The following is a 22,899-nucleotide window of genomic DNA, read 5'->3' as shown; positions in this document are numbered from 1 at the left end:
GGCTACCGATCCACTATAGAATACTTTTCAAGACTCTCACCATCATTCACAAATCTGTCTACCAGCAATCCTCACTCCAACTCGCCATCCCCCTCGAACTTCCTGCCTCCACAAGGCCGATCAGATCCGCATACAAAGGCTCTCTCCAGGCTCCCCCAAGCAAACTCTTGGTCCACAACTCCATCCATAAACGAGCACTTTCGACAGCGGGTCCACTCCATTGGAACTCTCCCCCCCCCAGATATACGTCAGGAACAATGCCATCTATCTTTCAGAAAGAAACTGAAAACCTGGCTGTTCGCTCATAGAGCCTCTATCAACCAATATTGTCTCTTCACCTTCCTAGCCATTCCCTTTCTCCTCCCCCGACCCGTCCCCCGCTCACCTCACCTGTTCCTACCTTCCACAGGAAATTTACTCCTGATAATTGCCTATGATAAATCTCCAGCCCAATTCTTTAACATTTTGTTAACCTTTATTTATCTCACTACTTAATTGTTTTTTGATGACGACTACTTTCAGTACTCTCCAATTATTATATTTTGATATCTTTCCTGTCTCCCAAAGCCCATGTTTTTTGTTCCCTGTTCAATGTAACTTTATCTTCTATACAGTTGTTTAATGGTTTCCCCCTGTTCCATTGTAAACCGGTACAATAAGACTTGGTCTTGAGCATCGGTATATTAAAAGAACTTAAATAAATAAATAAATGTCATGTAATTATGTCCAGTAGAGTCATCAAGGCCCATTATTATGCAATGCTTTACCAGCTGATATTGGGCAGAATTTAGAAAGAGGGTGAAACGAGGGCTCGTCACCCAGGCCTTTAACTACAGGTTACCTTTATCTTCTGATATATTAGATATTTAGATATCTTCTGTGTATCTAATTTTAATATGGATAATCAAAATCCATTTCGTTCTACCAAGTTGTATTTCTGTTCGCTGACACTCCTTACTTGCACTGTCATATATTATCTATTTAGCCTTCTTTCATCGTTCATTGTAATTTCCTTTCTCAGTTACCTGGAAACCGACATGATGTGTCCTACGAATGCCGGTATATAAAAAAAGCGTTAAATAAATAAATAAATAAATAAATTTTACACAGAAACATAATGGTGGAAAAAGACCATATGGCCTATGTAATCTGCCCATCCACATCAGTTCTACAATCCTACCACCCCCTCAGAGATCCCCTACACTCGTCCGATGCTTTCCTGAATTCAGATAACGTCCTTTCCCCCAAGTCCACTGGGAGGCTGTTCCATGCATCCATTACCCTCTCTGTAAATAAAGATTTTCTCAGACTTCTCCCCGTCTCCCTCATCCCATGACCCCTCGTTCTAGAGCCTCCTTTCCATTGAAAGAGGCTCCGCTCCTGTGCATGGAAACCTCTGAGATATCTGACTGTCTCTCTCATATCTCCCCTATCTCACCTTTCCTCCAGGGTGTGCAAGTTTAGATCTTTAAGTCTCTCCCCATCTGCTGTAGACTGAAGACCACCGCCCATTTTAGCAGCCTCCCCCTCTGGACAACTCCATCCTGTTTCTATCCTTTTGAAGGTGCAGGCTCCAGAATTGTACTCAGTAATCCCAGTGAGGTCTCAGGGGCAATATCTCCTCCCTTTCTCTGCTGACCAGTCCTCTCCCTATGCACCTAATAACTTTCTGGCTTCTTATCCACCTGCTTGGCTACTATTTTAAATGATTCTCTTTTCAGTTTTGTAGTCTCCTGACTTTTGCCAGCATTAAGATTTATTAGAAAATTGGAAGATCAGTTATGTGCCCTATTTTCTTTAACCAGTAACTGATTTATGGTTTAATATATTATGCTGGCATTATGTATTTATTAGGTAAACTGCTGGGTTTGGTACCTACCTGCAGTATACCTAAAGCTAATGCATTACAGAGCACCTCCTTTGCTCTCCAGCTGCAGCTCTGCTCAGCACTCCCCCAGAGGATGAAATGAGTGTAAAATGGAGGAGCAGGAAGACAGCAGACTCCAGCTCAGCTCCGTGCTCCATCATTCCACACAGGAGGAGGAGGGGCAGAAGTGCAGCAATACCAGGCACGGCCTCCGGCAAGATACAACAATGAGCATGTCATCCACAACCCTCCCGAATCCTGGGAGCACGGGCTGAAGAAATATCAGGATAAAAATGAACCGCCTGCAAGGCACAGTCACAGACTCTGCGCTCAGAACTGGTAACAAATAAGAACAGAAATACTGGAAGCTACTGTAAATAAATAAATAAAATAAACGCTTTTGGTACAGCTGCTACTTCATGCTATATGGAATGTGAATTGTGCTACATGTGGATTCTGCTGGAACCAGGTTCTGGCTCTTTATCCCAAGGTCTCTGTTTGATCCTCTCTTACTCCAAAGGGGTAACCTATGTTAACTTTAGGTGTAACATTTCCGCATGGGGTAACATGCACGGAGCGGCTGTTACTACCCTTAACAAAAACACGGGGGTAACCTGCACCGAGTGGCACTTACTACCCTTATCAAAAACACGGGGGTAACCTGCACGGAGCGGCAGTTACTACCCTTAACAAAAACACGGGGGTAACCTGCACGGAGCGGCAGTTACTGCCCTTAACAAAAACACGGGGGTAACCTTCACGGAGTGGCACTTACTACCCTTAACAAAAAACACGGGGGTAACCTGCACGGAGCAGCACTTACTACCCTTAACAAAAAACACGGGGGTAACCTGCACGGAGCAGCACTTACTACCCTTAACAAAAACATGGGGGTAACCTGCACAGAGCAGCACTTACTACCCTTAACAAAAACATGGGGGTAACCTGCACGGAACGGCACTTACTACCCTTAACAGAAAGCATGGGGTAACCTGCATGGAGTGGCACTTACTACCCTTAACAGAAAGCATGGGGTAACCTGCATGGAGTGGCAGTTACCACCCTTAACAGAAGGCATGGGGGTAACTTGCACAGAGCTGCAGTTACTACCCTAACAGAAACATTGGGGTAACATGTACGGAGCGGCAGTTACTACCCTTAACAGAAGGCATGGGGGTAACCTGAATGGAGTGGCAGTTACTACCCTTAACAGAAGGCATGGGGGTAACCTGCACGAAGCAGAAGTTACTACCCTTAATAGAAGGCATGGGGGTAATAGAGGGCATGGGGGTAACCTGCACGGAGTGGCAGTTTCTACCCTTAATAGAAGGCATGGGGGTAACAGAAGGCATGGGGGTAACAGAAGGCATGGGGGTAACCTGCACGAAGCAGAAGTTACTACCCTTAATAGAAGGCATGGGGGTAATAGAAGGCATGGGGGTAACCTGCACAGAGTGGCAGTTACTACCCTTAATAGAAGGCATGGGGGTAACCTGCACGGAGCGGCAGTTACTTCCCTTAACAGAAACATGGGGGTAACCTGCACGGAGCAGCAGTTACTACCCTTAACAGAAACATGGGGGTAACCTGCACGGAGCAGCAGTTACTACCCTTAACAGAAACATGGGGGTAACCTGCACGAAGCAGAAGTTACTACCCTTAATAGAAGGCATGGGGGTAACCTGCACAGAGTGGCAGTTACTACCTTTAAATAGAAGGCATGGGGGTAACCTGCACAGAGCGGCAGTTACTACCCTTAACAGAAGGCATGGGGGTAACCTGCACGGAGCAGCAGTTACCACCCTTAACAGAAACATGGGGGTAACCTGCACGGAGCAGCAGTTACTACCCTTAACAGAAACATGGGGGTAACCTGCACGAAGCAGAAGTTACTACCCTTAATAGAAGGCATGGGGGTAACCTGCACAGAGTGGCAGTTACTACCTTTAAATAGAAGGCATGGGGGTAACCTGCACGGAGCAGCAGTTACCACCCTTAACAGAAACATGGGGGTAACCTGCACGGAGCAGCAGTTACTACCCTTAACAGAAGGCATGGGGGTAACCTGCACAGAACAGGATTTACTACTGTAAGCAACTTGCTGGACAGATGGATGAACTATTTGGTGGTTATCACTATGCTACTAGTGAACTGTAATTTCTGACAGTTTACAAGGAAGAAGCGCAGGGAAAGCGAAGCTTGATAAAATGAATCAAACCCCATCAGAGTCAAAGTCAGGCCCACGTATGACCTCACTCCTGTTTGTATTCCAGGATGAATCATTTTTCCAAGCACTTGCTCTAGCAAACTAATTTTGTTCACAGTCTATTCTTAGAAGTTGAAGAGATGCAAAGTGTGGAGGAACTTTCCCTAAGAGAGGAAGCAGTACCATATACTAAAAGGTTTTAAATGCAGATTTCTGCACTGTGGAAGAGGGTAAATCTTAGTTTAAATTACTGTAATCCATTCTAATGCACAATTCCTCAGCTCACCCTGCAATCACCAGGCATGTGAGCCATGCATTCAGAGAAAGCCATTCATTAAGGCTCAGCCCAGCACTGACAAGAGCTTGATAATGCAACCATGAGAGGCAGAACCCCAGTGACTATGCCCTTGCTACCCAGATGTTCCCCTCTACAAAAGGTTGCATTATCAGTGGCCATCTTTGAATAAAAGGTCCAAATTACCACTGCTGTTACTAAAAAGGAAATCTGTTTTAAAACTATTTACTATCTCACCAGCAACAGGATCAGACTAGTTTAGACAGTATATGTGATGTCATGTGTGCCACAGCAAATATGTATTTATTTTAAAATGGATATCCCATGTTATACAACTATGTCGTTCTAAGCGGGCTACATAAAAATGACACAGATTACAGACCGATACAATAATTAAATATGAATTGTGAATCCTTTTTACAATAGTAAAACGCCAACCATTGGTCAAAATGCTAAAGTGAGAAATGTTTGTTTTCTGAATATCTTATAACCTAGCAGTCAGATCCAAGAAGCGTGCCAGAAAACGTGACTCATGAGACAGAGTTTAAGAGAGTCTTCCCATGAACACTAGTCCACTTGAGTTTTCAAGATATCCCTAATTAATATGCATGAGATTGATTTGCATTCAAGTGTGCATGTAAATCTTATGTATGTTCATTAGAGATATCCTGAAATTCCAAGCAGATTGGTGTCCACTGTGAATGGAGGTTGCCTACCATAGATTAAGAGAATTACACTGGGGTTACTTGCAGAATTTCAAAAGTGCTGACTTGGCAATTAAATCTATAATTCTAGTTTTTGCTGTGTGTAATAGTACAATAGTGCACAGAGTGGAGAATACTTTAGCACTGGTGGCACACTGTGAAACAGTGCTTCCCATAGCGGACGGGCGGCAGGGGGTCCCCTCTTCCCCCAGAGCACTATAGGGTTGCCTGTATGCATATTGATAGAGGGGGTAGTGACATACATTTCCCCTAACTGTGTGTCTACTGATGGAGGGGGTCTATGATCTGTGTGCCTGTTGATGTGAGAGGGGTGGGAGTCTAGTTCCCCCCAGGACTATCTGTCTGAATACTGCTTTTTTGTTCATACTGGGTCAGACCAAAGGTCCATCAAGCCCAATATCCTGTTTTCAACAGTGGTCAAGCCAGGTCATAAGTACCTGGCAGGATCTGAAAAGGTCCTTAGATTCCATGCTGCTTATCCCAGAGATAAGCAGTGGATTTCCCCAAGTCCACCTTAATAATCGTTTATGGATTTTTCTTCCAGGAACTTGTCCAAACCTTTTTTAAATCCAGTTACGGTAACAGTTTTCACCACTGATTCGGGGGCAGGGGATTATTGGTTCCCCAGGGATGTCTGTGTGTATACTGATGGGGGGGAGGGGAAGATGGGATCTCCCCAGGGCTGTCTCTGTACACTGATTATGAGGAGGGAGGGAGATGGGCTCCCCCCCAGGGCTGTCTCTGTACACTGATTATGAGGGAGGGAGATGGGCTCCCCCCCCAGGGATGTCTCTGTACACTGAATGTGAGGAGGGAGGGATGGAGATGGGCTCCCCCCCAGGGATGTCTCTGTACACTGATTCTGAGGAGGGAGGGATGGAGATGGGCTCCCTCCAGGGCTGTCTCTGTACACTGATTGTGAGGAGGGAGGGAGGGAGATGGGCTCCCTCCAGGGATGTCTCTGTACACTGATTCTGAGGAGGGAGGGATGGAGATGGGCTCCCCCCCTGGGATGTCTCTGTACACTGATTCTGAGGAGGGAGGGATGGAGATGGGCTCCCTCCAGGGCTGTCTCTGTACACTGATTGTGAGGAGGGAGGGAGATGGGCTCCCTCCAGGGATGTCTCTGTACACTGATTCTGAGGAGGGAGGGATGGAGATGGGCTCCCCCCCCAGGGATGTCTCTGTACACTGATTCTGAGGAGGGAGGGATGGAGATGGGCTCCCTCCAGGGATGTCTCTGTACACTGAATGTGAGGAGGGAGGGATGGAGATGGGCTCCCCCCCAGGGCTGTCTCTGTACACTGATTCTGAGGAGGGAGGGATGGAGATGGGCTCCCCCGAGGGCTGTCTCTGTACACTGATTATGAGGAGGGATGGAGATGGGCTCCCCCCCAGGGATGTCTCTGTGCACTGATTCTGAGGAGGGAGGGATGGAGATGGGCTCCCCCCCTGGGATGTCTCTGTACACTGATTCTGAGGAGGGAGGGATGGAGATGGGCTCCCTCCAGGGCTGTCTCTGTACACTGATTGTGAGGAGGGAGGGAGATGGGCTCCCTCCAGGGATGTCTCTGTACACTGATTCTGAGGAGGGAGGGATGGAGATGGGCTCCCCCCCCAGGGATGTCTCTGTACACTGATTCTGAGGAGGGAGGGATGGAGATGGGCTCCCTCCAGGGATGTCTCTGTACACTGAATGTGAGGAGGGAGGGATGGAGATGGGCTCCCCCCAGGGCTGTCTCTGTACACTGATTATGAGGAGGGATGGAGATGGGCTCCCCCCCAGGGATGTCTCTGTACACTGATTATGAGGAGGGAGGGATGGAGATGGGCTCCCCCCAGGGCTGTCTCTGTACACTGATTATGAGGAGGGATGGAGATGGGCTCCCCCCCAGGGATGTCTCTGTGCACTGATTCTGAGGAGGGAGGGATGGAGATGGGCTCCCCCCAGGGCTGTCTCTGTACACTGATTATGAGGAGGGATGGAGATGGGCTCCCCCCCAGGGATGTCTCTGTACACTGATTCTGAGGAGGGAGGGATGGAGATGGGCTCCCCCCAGGGCTGTCTCTGTACACTGATTATGAGGAGGGATGGAGATGGGCTCCCCCCCCAGGGATGTCTCTGTGCACTGATTCTGAGGAGGGAGGGATGGAGATTGGGCTCCCCCCAGGGCTGTCTCTGTACACTGATTATGAGGAGGGATGGAGATGGGCTCCCCCCAGGGATGTCTCTGTACACTGATTATGAGGAGGGATGGAGATGGGCTCCCCCCAGGGATGTCTCTGTACACTGATTATGAGGAGGGAGGGATGGAGATGGGCTCCCCCCAGGGCTGTCTCTGTACACTGATTATGAGGAGGGATGGAGATGGGCTCCCCCCCAGGGATGTCTCTGTGCACTGATTCTGAGGAGGGAGGGATGGAGATGGGCTCCCCCCCAGGACTGTCTCTATGCAGTGATTGCAGGGAGATGGGAGATGGGCTCCCCCCAGGGCTGTCTCTATGCAGTGATTGCGGGGAAGAAGGGAGATGGGCTTCCCCCCCCCAGGGCTGCCTCTGTATATTGATTGCGGGCAGGAAGAGAGGCCGCCCCTTATGCACAAAGAGCCGAGTGACAGCAGAAACAAAGCGGCCCCACCCTAGGCTTTGTCACGACACTAGCGCTACTATATCGCCGATAATGGCTGCTTACCTTGGCCTGAAGACAGCGCTAACTCCGGACACAGGGCGGGGAGGCCGCGGTCAGCCGGTCACTTCCAGGCCCGCCATGAACGGCCGACGACACAGGCAAGCAGAGCCCGGAGCGGACCAGACCGGGCCGCAGGAGAGGGAGACGCACGCACGCACGCAGAGCCCCGGCTCGAGCGCCCCTCACACTGATCTCCGCACCCCTCGCGCGTCACCGCACCCCACCAACCACCGGCGGGGACAGCAGCTAGCAGCCAATCACAGCCGCCCGGCAGCGGGCAGGGCGGGACTTCAACGAGGAGATGCGCCCAGCTTTGACGTCTTAACGTTGCAGAAGGATGAAAGTGCCGAGCGCCCCCTGGCGCCAGCGGAAAAGTGCAGCACTGCAACATCAGCACCGCAAGCATCCTTCCTGCCAGGCCAGGGCCCTCCCTATTGCACGCGCCAGCCCTGCCGGTATCATTAGCACAGGAACACGAGCAGACCGGTAATTACTGTTTGTTGCAATCTCTGCTTTTCTACCCCCTTTTTTCATCTCAACTCGTTCATTCTTTTTTTTACATAAAAATATGACGGCACAAAAAGGCCATAGGGCCTATCTTGTCTGCCAATCCTCCTCCTCCCCCCTCCCTATTCACAATCTCAACCACTCCTGCAGTGAGCCCCTGTGCTCATCCTACACACCCTTGAATTCAGATACTGTCTTTGTCTTACATACAAACATAGAAATGACGGCAGAAGAAGACCAAACGGCCCATCCAGTCTGCCCAGCAAGCCTCACACATTTTTTCTCTCATACTTATCTGTTTCTCTTAGCTCCTGGTTCTATTTCCCTTCCACCCCCACCATTAATGTAGAGAGCAGTGATGGAGCTGCATCCAAGTGAAATATCAAGCTTGATTAGTTAGGGGTAGTAGGGGTAGTAACCGCCGCAATAAGCAAGCTACACCCATGCTTATTTGTTTTACCCAGACTATGTTATTCAGCCCTTATTGGTTGTTTTTCTTCTCCCCTGCCGTTGAAGCAGAGAGCTATGCTGGAAATGCGTGATGTATCAGTCTTTCTCCCATGCCGTTGAAGCAGAGAGCCATGCTGGATATGCATCGAAAGTGAAGTATCAGGCACATTTGGTTTGGGGTAGTAACCGCCGTAACAAGCCAGCTACTCCCCGCTTTGTGAGTGCGAACCCTTTTTTCTTCTCCCCTGCCGTTGAAGCAGAGAGCTCTGCTAGATGTGTGAAGTATCAGTTTTTCTTCAGCCCTGCCGTTGAAGCAGAGAGCCATGCTGGATATGCATTGAAAGTGAAGTATCAGGCTTATTTGGTTTGGGGTAGTAACCGCCGTAACAAGCCAGCTACTCCCCTCTTTGTGAGTGCAAATCCTTTTTTCCATATTTCCTCTTGCTGTTGAAGCTTAACCATCTCCACTGAGCAGGGCTAGATTTAAAAAGCTGGTGCTCATAGGCAGAGGCCTAGTCAATGTTCCTTCTAATTATGGAAAGGCTGCTTGCACAAAAATGTTCTTCTGTGCAACTTTTTATAAACTGAGTTCCATTTTTTGCACAATAAGCCAGAATAATGCAAATAGCAGGAGTTCCTGTGCACACTATGCTTTTGCATACACAGAGTTCACAACCTATATCCACACACACATATGCACAGCTTAGAGGGAACAGTGGGTCTAGGAGCAGGAGCTTCGGGTTTCTGAGGGCCTGTGTTGCCTATTCCTAAATCTGGCCCTGCCACTGGGAAGCTGTTCTATGCATCCACTATCCTCTTTGTAAAGAAATATTTATTTAGAATACTTCTGCATCTACTCCCTTCACCCTCATCCCATGACCCCCTCATTCTAAAGCCTCCTTTCCTTTGAAAGTGGGCAACCTGTTGTGCATGGAAACCTTTGGAGAGATTTAAATGTCTCTCCTCTCTTTCCCTGACTCTGCTTTTTCTCTCAGTATACATGTTTAGTTGTTTAAATCTGTCCCCTTATGCTTTAGAATGAAGGCCATGGACCATTTTAGTAGTCACTCTCTGGCCCTACTCTAACCAGTTTATATCCTGTTGAAGATGCAATCTTTAGAACTTCACACCAGGCACTTAAACAGGGCAGTATCATCTCCTTTTTTTCTACTGACCATTCCTCTCCCTGTCCAGTGAAGCACTTTTTACTTTTTCCATCACCTTATCCACCTGTTTGGCCACCTTAATAGCATCCAATCCCATTTTTCTTTCACAAAAAATGTCCATCCCCTCGTTTACCGCGCCTTTGCATTTGTGCAGCCCCAATATATTAATCAATTTTTTGACATTAAATTTTAGTTACCAGACTCTGGACTAGGCTTCAGGCTTTGCTAGATCCATCATGTTTTCCACACCTTCCTATCTACCCTATTGCAAATTTAACACAGTAACATAGTAATGAAGGCAGAAAAGGACAAAATGGTCCATCCACTCTGCCCAGGAAGCTTCTTATGTAGTATCTGCTGTGCCCTGCACTTTACTTCCATGTTTCTAAGAGTAGCAACTGCAGCTCGGTGTAGTTATCCCCAAGCCTTATGATAATCCATAAAAATTTACTGCTAGTAACACTGGTACTTCTTGAAAATTCAGAGTGCTTATTGATATGCTTTGCTTACGGATTGGGCCTTAGAAGCAATTCTGGGCTTTTCCCTTATTACTACATCAGTACCCCAGCTTATAAAAGTGAAGGCTCAGAGTGGTTGTTGTCTGAATCAGATTCTTTTCCCACCCCCCCTGCCATCAAAGTGGAGAGCAATGTTGCAGTTACATCAAAAGCATAAAGACAGACTGCTTAAGAGTAGTAATCCCATGCCTTCTGCTAACAGTAGTAACTGCTGCTCGATGCAGGTCATCTACATGCTTATTAGTTCCCCAGACAATAAACGTCAGGGCCCTCCTTGGTTGTTGGTTACTTGAATCCAGCTCTCCTTTTGCCCCTGCCAGTGAAGTGGAGAGCAATGTTGCAGTTGCAGCAAAGGCATCAAGGCTTATTGGTTGAGGGAAGTAACCACCATCCTGTAAATTGCCTCCATGCAGTCTTTTCTTCATTTCCATCTTATAGCATTTAAGGATTCACAGTTTATCCCATGCATCTTTGCATTCTCTGTTTTCATCTTCACTACCTCCTCCAGAAAGGCCTCCACCACCTTGTCAGTGATGAAATAGTTCCTGAGATTGGTTCTGAGTCATCCCCCCAGGACTTTCATTTCATGACCCCAAGTTCTACTGCTTGCTTAGGTAGTAGCTGCAATAGACAAACCTTTTCCAACAATCCTTTTGCAATGTCACTTATGAAAATGTTAAATAGAACCCGTCCACGGTCAGATTCCTGCAGCATAGGGTTGATAACATGCCTTTCCTCCGAACAAACTTCATTTACAACTCCCATTCCCTGTACGGACCCAGATCAGTCCAGACAGTGGGTTGAGCCTCCTTTCCAGCAGATGGAGACAGAAAAACTCAAAGGGTATCCTATAAGAGGACAGTGCTCCCCCTGTGTCCCTTCTGTATAAATGTTATCAAAGCAGGCAAGAAATATAACTATAATCTTAACCAGAAAAGATCAAGCCTCTTTGAATCAGTTCACAGTTTTTTTTTTTCTTCTTCACCACCTCCTGTGGAAGGGCATTCCAAGCATCCCCATGAAGAAATATTTCCTGACATTGGATCTGATTTATCCCCCCTGCAGCTTAATTTTGTGAGCCCTAGTTCTACTGTTTCCTTTCTGATGGAAAAGGGTTGAAGCTCGTGCAGCATTAAATCCTTTCGGTTATCACCTCTCTGCCAGGGTATACATATTCAGAGCCTTCAGTCTTGCCTCATACGTCTTCCATATAGACCCCACATCATTTTGGTCACTCTCCATCATTTAACTAATCTTAAAAAAATTATTTCTGCTGCTTGAATGCTGCTTAACATCTTTACTGTACATAAGCCATGTTTCATATTCATAAAAAATTAATTATACTGCTCTCACTTTATAAAATTTAAGGTGCGTTTGTTCTAGATTTCCTCACTAATGTTCGATGGAAATACATTAATTCCAGTCAATGTGTGGTAACTAGTTTAATTCACTGTCTTAACTAAAAGTACTATCATAACCAAGTTAGATAAAGGCAAATACTTAAACATTTGAAACAGATCTCCCACATATTTGGATGATCTGGGCATGTGCCCTTAAGCAATGAAACTTAATTTTGTTCTGTTAGATGATGGCTATTTGCTTTATATCTTTTCCATACAATGTCTGCCTACCTCTGAATAACCAGATCAATTAATTCCTTACAAAGAAATTCTTATACAAAACCCATCCCAGCCCTCTTCTTTTGCAAATACTGGGTCTTATCCAAGTTGTGAATTACTCTGAGTCAATAGGTACAGGGAGCAGTTCTCTTACTGTTGCCATGTGCAAGTTATCTCCTCATCTTCTTACCCAAGACACCAAGGCCAGTTTTGCAAGATACCTTATAAGCCATCTAAAAAGCATACAGTCACAGGCACTATCATCTTTGTTTCTGTTGTGAAATTCCACTCCTTGTAAAAGGATCCCATGTTGCATGCCGTGAGATAATGCAACAATTGGAGCATTTGGGCAGTGACACTAGAAATGGAAAACTAGTAACAGTGTGGGATCAGCATACTGCTCCTTTTTTATTTTTTTTAACAACAAAATCAGCTTGAGGCATCCACAGCACCCTCTGCACACATTCTCAACAGAAAAGGAAATGCAGTCAAGCTTAAAGCTCTATCTAAAATTGATTAAAAAAAAAAAAAAATAGAATTACCACCAGTAAAAACTGGGCACTTTCATGATACAAGGCAACGGACATTGTCTATTGGAGAAGCTATACTTTGGAACAATTTACCAGCTAAAATCCATGGGTTAACTGTTTTTAAATTGTTTTGAAAAACTGTAGAAACTTTTTTTTTATTTAATGAGACATTTCAGCATATGACATTTTTTGTCTGTTGAAGTTTATATATTTTATGTTTGCTTTGTAATGGAATATAAACATTTTTAATATATAAATAACATAGTAAATCATCCAGTCCATCCCGTCTCCCCAGTGGATACAGATCACCTATGAAATCTCTCTACTTGTCCAGGACAGTCTTTTTTGCCTTCTGCCTTTATACTCCACTATCTTGGGTAGAAGAGCATCCAAGATCTCCACTTAAGCCCCTCCAGCACTCACTTTTCCCAGGCCTAACCACAAAGCTTGGTAATAATCCAAATAGCTAGCAATATTAGTATGGCTATTGCCCAAACACCCAGTCTCCTAGGTCCCTGTGTAGCCTGCCAGACCGAGCTGCCTACGTGAGCATTTCTGCTTGGACTTTTAGGTATTGTAGAACTTGCAGTTTGCCAGACAGTCCCTGCTAATCAATTCTACTATGGCAGCGTGACACACGGGTACCTGTGTCACTGCTAGCACTTCTAACATTTCATATTAACTGTTTTGTCATATGAATAAGGCAGGTATAGTACCACAAACCCATGCTACAATGTCATGCTTTCAGTTCTCTCTACTTTTAGCAATTAAGGATCCTTTGTGATTATCTCAGGCCCTCTTACACTCGGTGACAGTTATGGGGCCATCAGTGGGACTGGATAGTGCCAATAGGGTAAAGGAGCACTCAGAATAAGCTTTGTGTGGGAAGACAGCAGGTCTATCTGACATGCCACTTCAGATGCTGGGGCAACGCAGTGCTGCTGTAATGTTCTGGAGCTTTTTTGGAAATTCTGCAGGATTGGACTACACTCTACATTTACTTCAACCTGCTGACATACACCAGATGCCTCAGGAGATGTTAAACCCTTCTTGTCTCTATGAGAAAACACTCAGGTGAAATTAAGCTTTGATTTTTTTTTAACTTTACTATACAAGATTGATCTTTGCAGACTAAGAGACGTTAAATCAGACCAAGTATAAAGGGGTGACTTGGTACAGGCGAGCATATGTTACCGTTGTACCTGCTGCCTAATGGAGAAATTACTTACCTGATAATTTCATTTTCCTTAGTGTAGACAGATGGACTCAGGACCAATGGGTTATGCTCCCCTGCCAGCAGATGGAGACGGAGTCAGGTTTCAAAGCTGACGTCACCCTAGATACTCCCCTGCAGTGACCTCCGCCATTCAGTATTCTCTTCAAAAGCCATTGTGGACAAAAATCTTGAATACAATTTAATAACCTGATTAAAACCCGGTGACCGTAACTGTACTCAACCAAACATAAGCGCTGAATCCCAGCAATATTACAGATGCCCTGATCTAGGGATTGGGTGATGGCTTACCCATAACCTCTTGGAATCGAGATTCACCTCATGGGAGATTCCTTGGCACCATTCTTGAGCAGCCGTGGGCGGGATGCTGAATCCATCTGTCTACACTAAGGAAAACAAAATTATCGGGTAAGTAATTTCTCCATTTCCTAGCGTGCAGCCAGATGGACTCAGGACCAATGGGATGTACAAAAGCTGCTCTTGAACGGGGCAGGAGGCTGCCCGTGGTCTGGTTAGCACCGCCCTTGCAAAGGCTGCATCCTCTCAGGCTTGGATGTCCAGGACATAGAACCTGGAGAAGGTGTGCAAGGAAGACCATGTTGCCGCTCAGCAGATGTCAACAGGAGACAGCTTAGCTTCCACCCAGAATAGTGGCTGGGCCTTAACCTGGAGGGGGTAAAGGCTTCCCTGCTTCTACATAAGCTCCTGTGATCACTTCCTTGATACAGCGGGCTTTGGTAGCTCGTGAAGCTGCTTCACCTTCTTTCCTTCCACCGTGAAGAACAAACAAGCGGTCTGTCTTGTGCACTGGTTCTGTATGTTCTAGATACCGTACTAACAGCCTACTGACATATAAGTGGCGTAAGAGGCGGTAGACGTCCGCGTCCTTGTATCTCTCTAGGGTTGTTAAGGAAATGGATGGGTTCAGGTGAAACTCTGAGACTACCTTTGGCAAGAAGAGAGAGACCGTGCGAAGCTGTAACATTCCTGAAGTCAACCGGAGGAACGGCTCTTGACATGACAAAGCCTGTAGTTTAGAGATGTGACGAGCCAAGTATATTGCCAAGAATACAGTCTTCAGCATTAACAGGCGTAGAGAAAGAGCACACAGCGGCCGAAAGGAAGGCCCTGCCAAAAAGTCCAATACTAGATTGAGGTTCCATAGCGGGACCGGCCACTTTAAGGATGGTCGGAGGTGTTTAACTCCTTTGAGGAAATGGGCCAAGTCCAGATGCGTCGACAGGTGGGCTACATTCACCTTACATCTGAAACAGGAGAGCTGCCACCTAGACCTTCAAGGAGTTGAGGGACAGTCCTTTGTTCAGGTCGCCAAGTAAGAATTCCAAAATCATGGGGATCTTGGTCGTCCAAGGGGGCACCCCACGTTCCTTGCACTAGGCCTCAAATACTCTCCAGATCCTCACGTATGCCAGGGACATCAAGAACTTACGCACGTGGAGCAAGGTGGCGATTACAGCCGCCAAATATCCACGCTTTGTCAGGGGAGCCCTCTCAAGGGCCAGACGGACTAATCCTCTGCGGCGTTTGATCTTGCGAATTACCTTGCCCAGCAGAGGCCACGGAGGGAAGGCATATATAGTAAGACCTCCTCTGGCCAGATCTGGTCAAGGGCGACGATCCCTTGGGAGCACTGATCTCTTCTGCACCTGAAGAATCGGGGGATCTCTGTATTGTGAGAAGAGGCCAGCAGGTCGATGGATGGGAGGCCCCAGCAATCTACTAGGAGCTGGAAGGCTCTGGTCGACAATGTCCATTCCCCTGGATCCAAGCTCTCCCTGCTGAGGAAGTCTGCTCAGACGTTGTCTTTTCCTGTGATGTAGGAGGCCGAAATCCCTTGTAGATTTAGCTCTGCCCACTCCATAAGGGAATTTATCTCCAGAGGCACTTGGTGGCTTTTGGTTCCTCCCTGGCGGTTGATGTAGGTTACCATTGTTCCATTGTCCGATATCGTGTGGACTGTTGTCCCCGGAGCCTGTGGCTGAATTGTAGGCATGCTAGTCTGACTGCTCGGGCTTCCAGATGGTTTATGTTCCAGCACGCCTTTTCCTTGTTCCATCACCCCTTGGTTGTCAATTTCTGACAATGGCTCCCCACCCTCGGAGGCTCGCATCCATCGTGAGGACAGGTTTACACCCTTGCTTAGATGCACTTCCTGTAGCCACCAATGGAACTGAGAGTATACTTCCATCGGTAGGTGGAAGCGAATCGAGTAGTCTTGAGACAGTGGGTTCCAATAAGACAGCAGGGAGTGTTGGAGCGGTCGCCTGTGTGCTCTCACCCACGGTACTACTTCCAGGGTTGACACCATCAAGCCGAGGACCCAGAGATAGTTCCTCACGCTGGGGCACATTGTGCTCGTTAACCGGCACACTTGGCACATCAGTTTCCTTATCCTCGAGGGAGGAAGACCTTGTCCTGCATGGTGTGGAACTGGACTCTCTGGTACTCTAAGGACTGGGAGCGTTTGAGACTGCTCTTGTCCATGTTCACGACCCAACCGAGTTCCTGAAGCAGGGACTTGACCCTGCTGGTCACCTGGAGGCTCTCTTACAACAACTTCACCCGAGTCAGTCAGTTATCTAAGTAAGAGTGTACCAAAATCCCTTCTTTCCTCAGTGCCACCGCTACGACCACCATAATTTTGGAGAACACTCTGGAACCGGTTGTCAGGCCAAAGAAAAACACCCAGAACTGATGACGACGACCTAGTACCGCAAATCGTAGGAAACACTGCTGGTCTTGATGGATTGGGATATGAAGGTAGGCCTCCGAGAGGTCCAGGGATTTTAAGAACTCTCCCGGTTGTACAGCCATTATGACGGAGCAAAGGGTTTCCATGCGGAAGTGGATTACCCGCAGATGACGATTGACACTCTTGAGATCCAAGATGGGGCAAAATGAACCCTCCTTCTTGGGTACGATGAAATAGATGGAACACCCCATATTTTCCTGGGGTGTAGGTACCAGGGTTATAGCCCTCAAACTGAAGAGCCTTATCAGCGTGCATTCCACTGCCAGTTTTTTGTACTAGGCGTGGTAAGGTGATATCATAAACATATCCCGAGGGATGCTGAGAAATTCTAGAGCGTATCCTTCTCGAATGATGTCCAGTACCAACTTGTCAGACGTGATCTCGACCTACCTCTGATAGAAGAGGGGTAGTCAGCCCCCTACCTCCTCGTCTCGTGGATGGATCGGCCAAACTTCATTGGAAAGTTCGGGTCGAACCAGAGCCCGAACCAGTTCCTCTTTTTGGTTGCCAGTTCCAAAAGGACTAAGACCTTCCCGAGGGCCGAGATGTCTGAAACGGTGAGTTTCTGTAGGGTCCGAAGCGCTGGGAGCCCCTGGCCCAACCCCTCATGGACGAGGGGTGCTGTGATCTCTTTAACTTATCTTCCAGCAGCCCAGCACTGGAGATTTGTCCCATTTACTGGCTAGCTTTTTTAATTCGCTTCCGAATAGGAGGGATCCCTCAAAGGGCATCTTTGTGAGGTTTATTTATTTATCTATCTAGTTTTATATACCATCATTCGGTTTCGCTATCACAACGGTTTACAAAGTTTCGATGATTAACAGAGTTTCCAAAAGGTTTAACATAGAAAGTATCTTTTTATAAACTTAGTTTATGGTTAGTTTTAACATGTTTCGGTTCATTGTTATAATATTCTCTTGTATTGCGTCTACCATCTATGCTAGTGTTAATATGATGGGAGTGGTGATTTTAAATCATTGGGTGAGTTGATATGCTTTGGTGAACATCCATGTTTTTAGTTCTTTTTTAAAAGTTTTTAAGTTTTCTTATTTTCTTAGTTCAATTGGGAGGGAGTTCCAGAGTTTAGGGCTTCCAAAAGAAATTGCTCTCTTTTGAGTTGAGGTGAGTTGTTTAGAATGAGCAGGTGGAATCTTTAATAGTCCTTTATTTGCTGATCTGAAGTTTGTTTGGAGCATGCAATTTTATGGATGAGCTTAGCCAATTTGTTTGTTCTTCATATATTATTTTGTGTAGTATGGATAGTATTTTGTATTCTATCCTAAATTTTAATGGGAGCCAGTGCAATGATATCAATGTCGGAATAATGTGATCATGTTTTTTAGATCCAGTTAGTATTCTTGCTGTTGCGTTTTGTAGGATTTCGAGTGGTCGTATGATGTTGAGGGGTAAGTTAAATAGGAGGGAGTTGCAGTAGTCCAGGTTGGAGAAGATGAGTAGTTGAAGGACTGATCTGAAGTCGTTGTGGGAGAGGAAAGCTTTTAATTAGCTAAGTGTTAGGAGTTTATGATATCCGTCTTTGATTTTAGTTGTGATGTGGTTCTTGAAGGAAAGTTCCTTGTCAATTATGACTCCTAGATTGCGGGCATGATTGACCAGAGAGGTAACCACTTTTTGGTTCAACAGGTTGAGTGGTGGTAGTAGAGGAGTGTTGTTCTTTCTGTCTAATATGATTATTTCAGTCTTGTCAAAGTTAAGGATGAGTTTCGTGTTGGTTAGTGTTTGCTTTATTCTGTTTAGGTAAATGGCTGGTTTTTTGTAGGTTTCTTCCAGCGAGTTGTGTATTGGTATTAATATTTGTATGTCATCCGCATAGATGAAGTGGGTCAGATTAAAGCTTGATAGGAGGTGACATATTGGAAGCAGATAGATGTTGAAGAGTGTTACTGATAGAGCGGAGCCTTGGGGAACTCCGGTGTCAAGGTTTATTTTTTTTTTTTGAAAGGGTGTCATTGATCAGCACTTGGCAGGTTCTTTGTGATAGGTATGATGTGAACCATTGTAGGGTTTTTTCTTTTGCACCAGGTTTGCTTTAGAGGTCACGTCCGCTGACCAATTTTGCAACCATAGCTGTCTTCTGGCCGCCACCACTGAGGCTACTCCTCTGACTAAGGTATGCACTAGGTCAGAGCTTGTATCTGCTAGGAAAACTGCGGTGGGTTCCATCGCCTCTCTGGGAGGCACCCCTGAGCTATCTGTCTCTCTCTCTCTCTCGAGAGAGAGAAGTAGATATGAACGAGCCACCAGGGCACTACAGGAGGTGATCTGCAGTGTCATTACTGTCACATCAAAGGCTTGCTTAAGGATGGACTCCAACCGCCTGTCATGTGCATCCTTCAAGGCTGCTCCTCCCTCTACTGGGATAGTTGTCAGCTTCAAGATGGTGCAGACCAGGGCGTCCACTTTCAGGAAACGCAGGTGTTCTTTTGCTGCTAGATCCAGAGGGAACAGGGCCTCCAAGGTCCAACCTCCTTTAAAACTGGATTCTGGGGCGTCCCACTCCAGATCATTCAACTCCTGGATGGCTTCCAGCTTCGGGAAATAGCAATTGGATTTACGTAGAAACAGCAAGATGGTATTCCTCTTTGGTGCCGACATATGGTCCGTGCCGGAAACTCTTAATCTTCAGGGTCTGGGAGACCAGGGCCGGCAATTCATCTCTGTGGAAAAACCGTAGCATTGTCCGGTATGGCTCCAGGCCTGGAGGGATTTCCCCATCATCGTCCATGGTGTCTGGGTCCCTGTCAGGGATACCCTTGGTGAGGCGAGGTATGGCCCGAGGCGTGCTGATAGGGCTGGGAGGATGAGGCCTTCCCAGCTTGGGCTCCGACCAGGCAGGGGCAGTAGCTAACTGCACCTGAACAAAGGCTTGAAGGCCCTGAAAGAATTCCAGCCAAGGAAAGGTCGCCGGGACCATACCTAGCCCAGAAGGAACTGGGGTAGGGGCCGCTGAACTGCCCTCTCCCGGGGAGGATGCAACCCCAGTATTACTCAGATCCGGGGTGCTACTAGATAAGGTTGTGGCTGACCCATTCTCCAACTGGGAGGGGCCAGGCTTGGAGATGTTCTAAGAGTCCAGCCCTCCCTGGGCTTCCTCACAGTGCTGACACAGGAAAGATTCTAGGTCAGACTGTGCGGCTCTAAAATGGCAGGAGGCACACAAGGAGAGTTGCTTGTGCTCCTTAGTTGCCAGAGCCATAGTTATTGCAGCTTGTGCGTACAGATGGTTAGCGCCTGAGCTCAGGCGCGCACAATTCTGCCCCAACGCACATAAGTAAAAGCGTCCGGTTGTGTACAAATATACGCGCGCAGCTATGAGTGCAGGGGTGCTCGCACCTATGCACGTGTTAGGCGCCCAGGAGTGCGCGCACTTATGTGCACATTAGACACACAACAGGGCCAGCCCACGCTGCGCCTAGCAAAGGTCAATGGGGAAAAATGGCGCCAGCGCGGCCTGCCACATGGAGGGCCCACAGAGTCTGAAGCAGGGCCAAGCCCATCGGGGGGCCATTCAGCCCATTCGGAAACCTCCTTCCCTTGTCCCAACGGGATCGGGAACGTTGTTGGTATGGCTCGCCAAGTATGGAGACCGAAAGACTTACCTAAGCCCTTCCACATCTCTGAATCGGCGGAGTTCTTCTTCACTTACCTGAGCTTACTACCAGTGCTTACCGGCTGAGTACAAAGATGGTCTCTGGCTGCAGGGGGAGAGGGCTTTGGCTGTCACCGCCGCACTCTGCTTCCTGCACCCACTGCCTTTCAGCTGCTTGAGCAGCTAAGTCCACGCCGGGAACCGGCTACCGGACCAAGGTACACCTCTGAGGGATCTCAGAAATCACTGGGGGAGGGACCTTTAGGTATCACCGCAGGAGAGCGGGGCTCGATCTTTCTCCAATTTAAAGGTAGAAATTTAAAGGCAAATTTTCCTCTTCTAAAGAGTACTGTGTTCCCGATAGGAGACACAATCCACATCTGCTAGGAGACGGAGAGATACTGAAAGGATGAGGTCACTGCAGGGGTGTATCTAGGATGATGTCAGCTTTGAAACCTGACTCAGTCTCCATCTGCTGGCAGGGGAGCACAAAACCCATTGGTCCTGAGTCCATCTGCCTACACACTAGGAAATAGTGCCTAATAGATAAAATCATGATATTAGAAGCAGCCCAATCTCTCACCCTGCCAGCAGAAGAAAGACTCAGCACAGGCACCTCAGAAATCTTTATCACCATTTATTGTAGTTCAAGAGTCTGGAACTAAACAGAGGACACGATCAGCAAAAAAACAAAACAAAAAACCAAAAAAAAAAAACCAAAAACATTTTTACAGGCTTAATTTTAAAACACTGTCCTGGTTTCAAATCCTTAAAAGGACAATTCAGGAATTCAAGTATCCCAATAGGGGGGCAGTAATACAAAACTCTTATTTATTTAAAAAAAAGGCTCCTTCCCAGATTTCCTGCACTTGCGTTTTGGTAAGGCCAAGCCATGAAAATGTTGTTCCATGAACACTGGCCACCTGTGGACTCTCCAACAAAGTCAATTACAGCTTAGAGCATGGCACCAATCAAATTATATGATAGGGTAAAAAAATAGAAGCCAGCCTGCAGAAGGATCTCCCCAGCGCTAGGCCTGCACGTACACCTGCTCCCGTGTAGCTGCTTTACTAAAATACTGGACCAACAAGATTCTGTGAAGTGAACTTAGACAGGACAGTACAGACATTCCCAGTCACTGGTAGAAGCAAAGTTTGCTTTTTATTCTTTTGTTACTTACCACCACATTAAATAAAAAATCCAGTAAGGGACTATGTACATACACGGGCTAGAAACCCCTGCCTGGAGCGCTCTCCGCTGCAGGCACCATTTGATCACAGAATGCAGGCTTGCTTTTGCATTTTTCATTGGAAGAAGCAATGTAAAGGATTGGGTAGATGGCTATTCTTAAAACTCTTATGTCCATCATTAAAATAAAAGGTGGAGCAGGAAACCAACAGTTGACTGTGAAAGACTAACAGCAAATGTGGGAGCTCAGAGTCCCTAGGAAGTAGTGCTGGTGCTCTGCTGTACGAGGGGGGGACCTGATGCTCAGAGCCATCCGTCTCCAAAACTGCACCCCTCTAACCTGTCCCTCAAAAGCATAGGCACCCTTCTAATCTGCCCACTGACCTTCACAGCACCTGCTCCCTTCTAATCCATCCCCCAACATTTTGAGTTAATATTTAAATATGTACAGTATCAGCTTTGTGTCCTCTGTCCTCTCTCCAAGTTTACAGCCCCAGAGCATGTGGACCATCTGCAGCCTCCTGGCCACTGTAAACTTCTCTCGTCTGCCTGCCTCCGACTGTGCTGGTAGAGGACCATTACTGGTCACAGTTGTGCTTGTCCCTCATCCAGGCATGGATCCTCTCTTTAAGCTCAGGTACTGAGAACAAAGAGACAGACAGTTATCAGAAGATAAAAAGCCTTATTAAAGAAATAAGGATAGGAAAGTACTGTACAAGCAGCAGCAGTGCAAAGTTCCCCCTTCTCCTCCCTATCATACATACAGCACAGGCAGCTGCAGTAGTGCAGCTTTCCAGCCCATACACACTCACTGCCCCACCTCAGAACAGGCTTAGCCCTGCTGGCAGCAGTGCAAGCTTCATGTACACCCACACACACTCACTGCCCCACCTCAGAACAGGCTTAGTCCTGCTGGCAGCAGTGCAAGCTTCATGTACACCCATACACACTCACTGCCCCACCTCAGAACAGGCTTAGCCCTGCCGGCAGCAGTGCAAGCTTCATGTACACCCATACACACTCACTACCCCACCTCAGAACAGGCTTAGTCCTGCTGGCAGCAGTGCAAGCTTCATGTACACCCATACACACTCACTGCCCCACCTCAGAACAGGCTTAGCCCTGCCGGCAGCAGTGCAAGCTTCATGTACACCCATACACACTCACTACCCCACCTCAGAACAGGCTTAGCCCTGCCGGCAGCAGTGCAAGCTTCATGTACACCCATACACACTCACTGCCCCAGCTCAGAACAGGCTTAGCCCTGCCGGCAGCAGTGCAAGCTTCATGTACACCCATACACACTCACTGCCCCACCTCAGAACAGGCTTAGCCCTGCCGGCAGCAGTGCAAGCTTCATGTACACCCATACACACTCACTACCCCACCTCAGAACAGGCTTAGTCCTGCTGGCAGCAGTGCAAGCTTCATGTACACCCATACACACTCACTGCCCCAGCTCAGAACAGGCTTAGCCCTGCTGGCAGCAGTGCAAGCTTCATGTACACCCACACACACTCAC

At 47.2% G+C, this 22,899-nt stretch overlaps 2 protein-coding genes across 7 annotated transcripts in view; both read right to left on the bottom strand.

Moving 5' to 3' along the window:
• Nucleotides 1-7,964, bottom strand: part of KIF1B (kinesin family member 1B) — a 231,392-nt gene extending 223,428 nt beyond the window's left edge. The window contains 1 exon segment of the mRNA XM_029579260.1: nt 7,786-7,964. The gene's annotated coding sequence lies outside the window, so the exon portion shown is untranslated.
• A 12,846-nt stretch (nt 7,965-20,810) lies between these two features.
• The window catches only part of UBE4B (ubiquitination factor E4B), an 82,320-nt gene continuing 80,231 nt past the window's right edge, over nt 20,811-22,899 (bottom strand). For 5 of the 6 annotated variants that reach the window (XM_029578249.1, XM_029578250.1, XM_029578251.1 and 2 more), the window contains one exon: nt 21,882-22,017. In XM_029578249.1, coding sequence (XP_029434109.1) covers nt 21,956-22,017 — 62 coding nt within the window. In that variant the 3' untranslated portion in view covers nt 21,882-21,955. Of the gene's footprint in view, nt 22,018-22,899 lie in introns of all 6 variants that reach the window. The other variant, XM_029578247.1, reaches the window with a different exon arrangement.

This window comes from Rhinatrema bivittatum, chromosome 15, assembly GCF_901001135.1.
Source record: "Rhinatrema bivittatum chromosome 15, aRhiBiv1.1, whole genome shotgun sequence".
Classification (NCBI taxonomy): domain Eukaryota; kingdom Metazoa; phylum Chordata; class Amphibia; order Gymnophiona; family Rhinatrematidae; genus Rhinatrema; species Rhinatrema bivittatum.
Note: the sequence above shows the minus strand (reverse complement) of the source record. Positions and strands in the feature narration are given on the sequence as shown.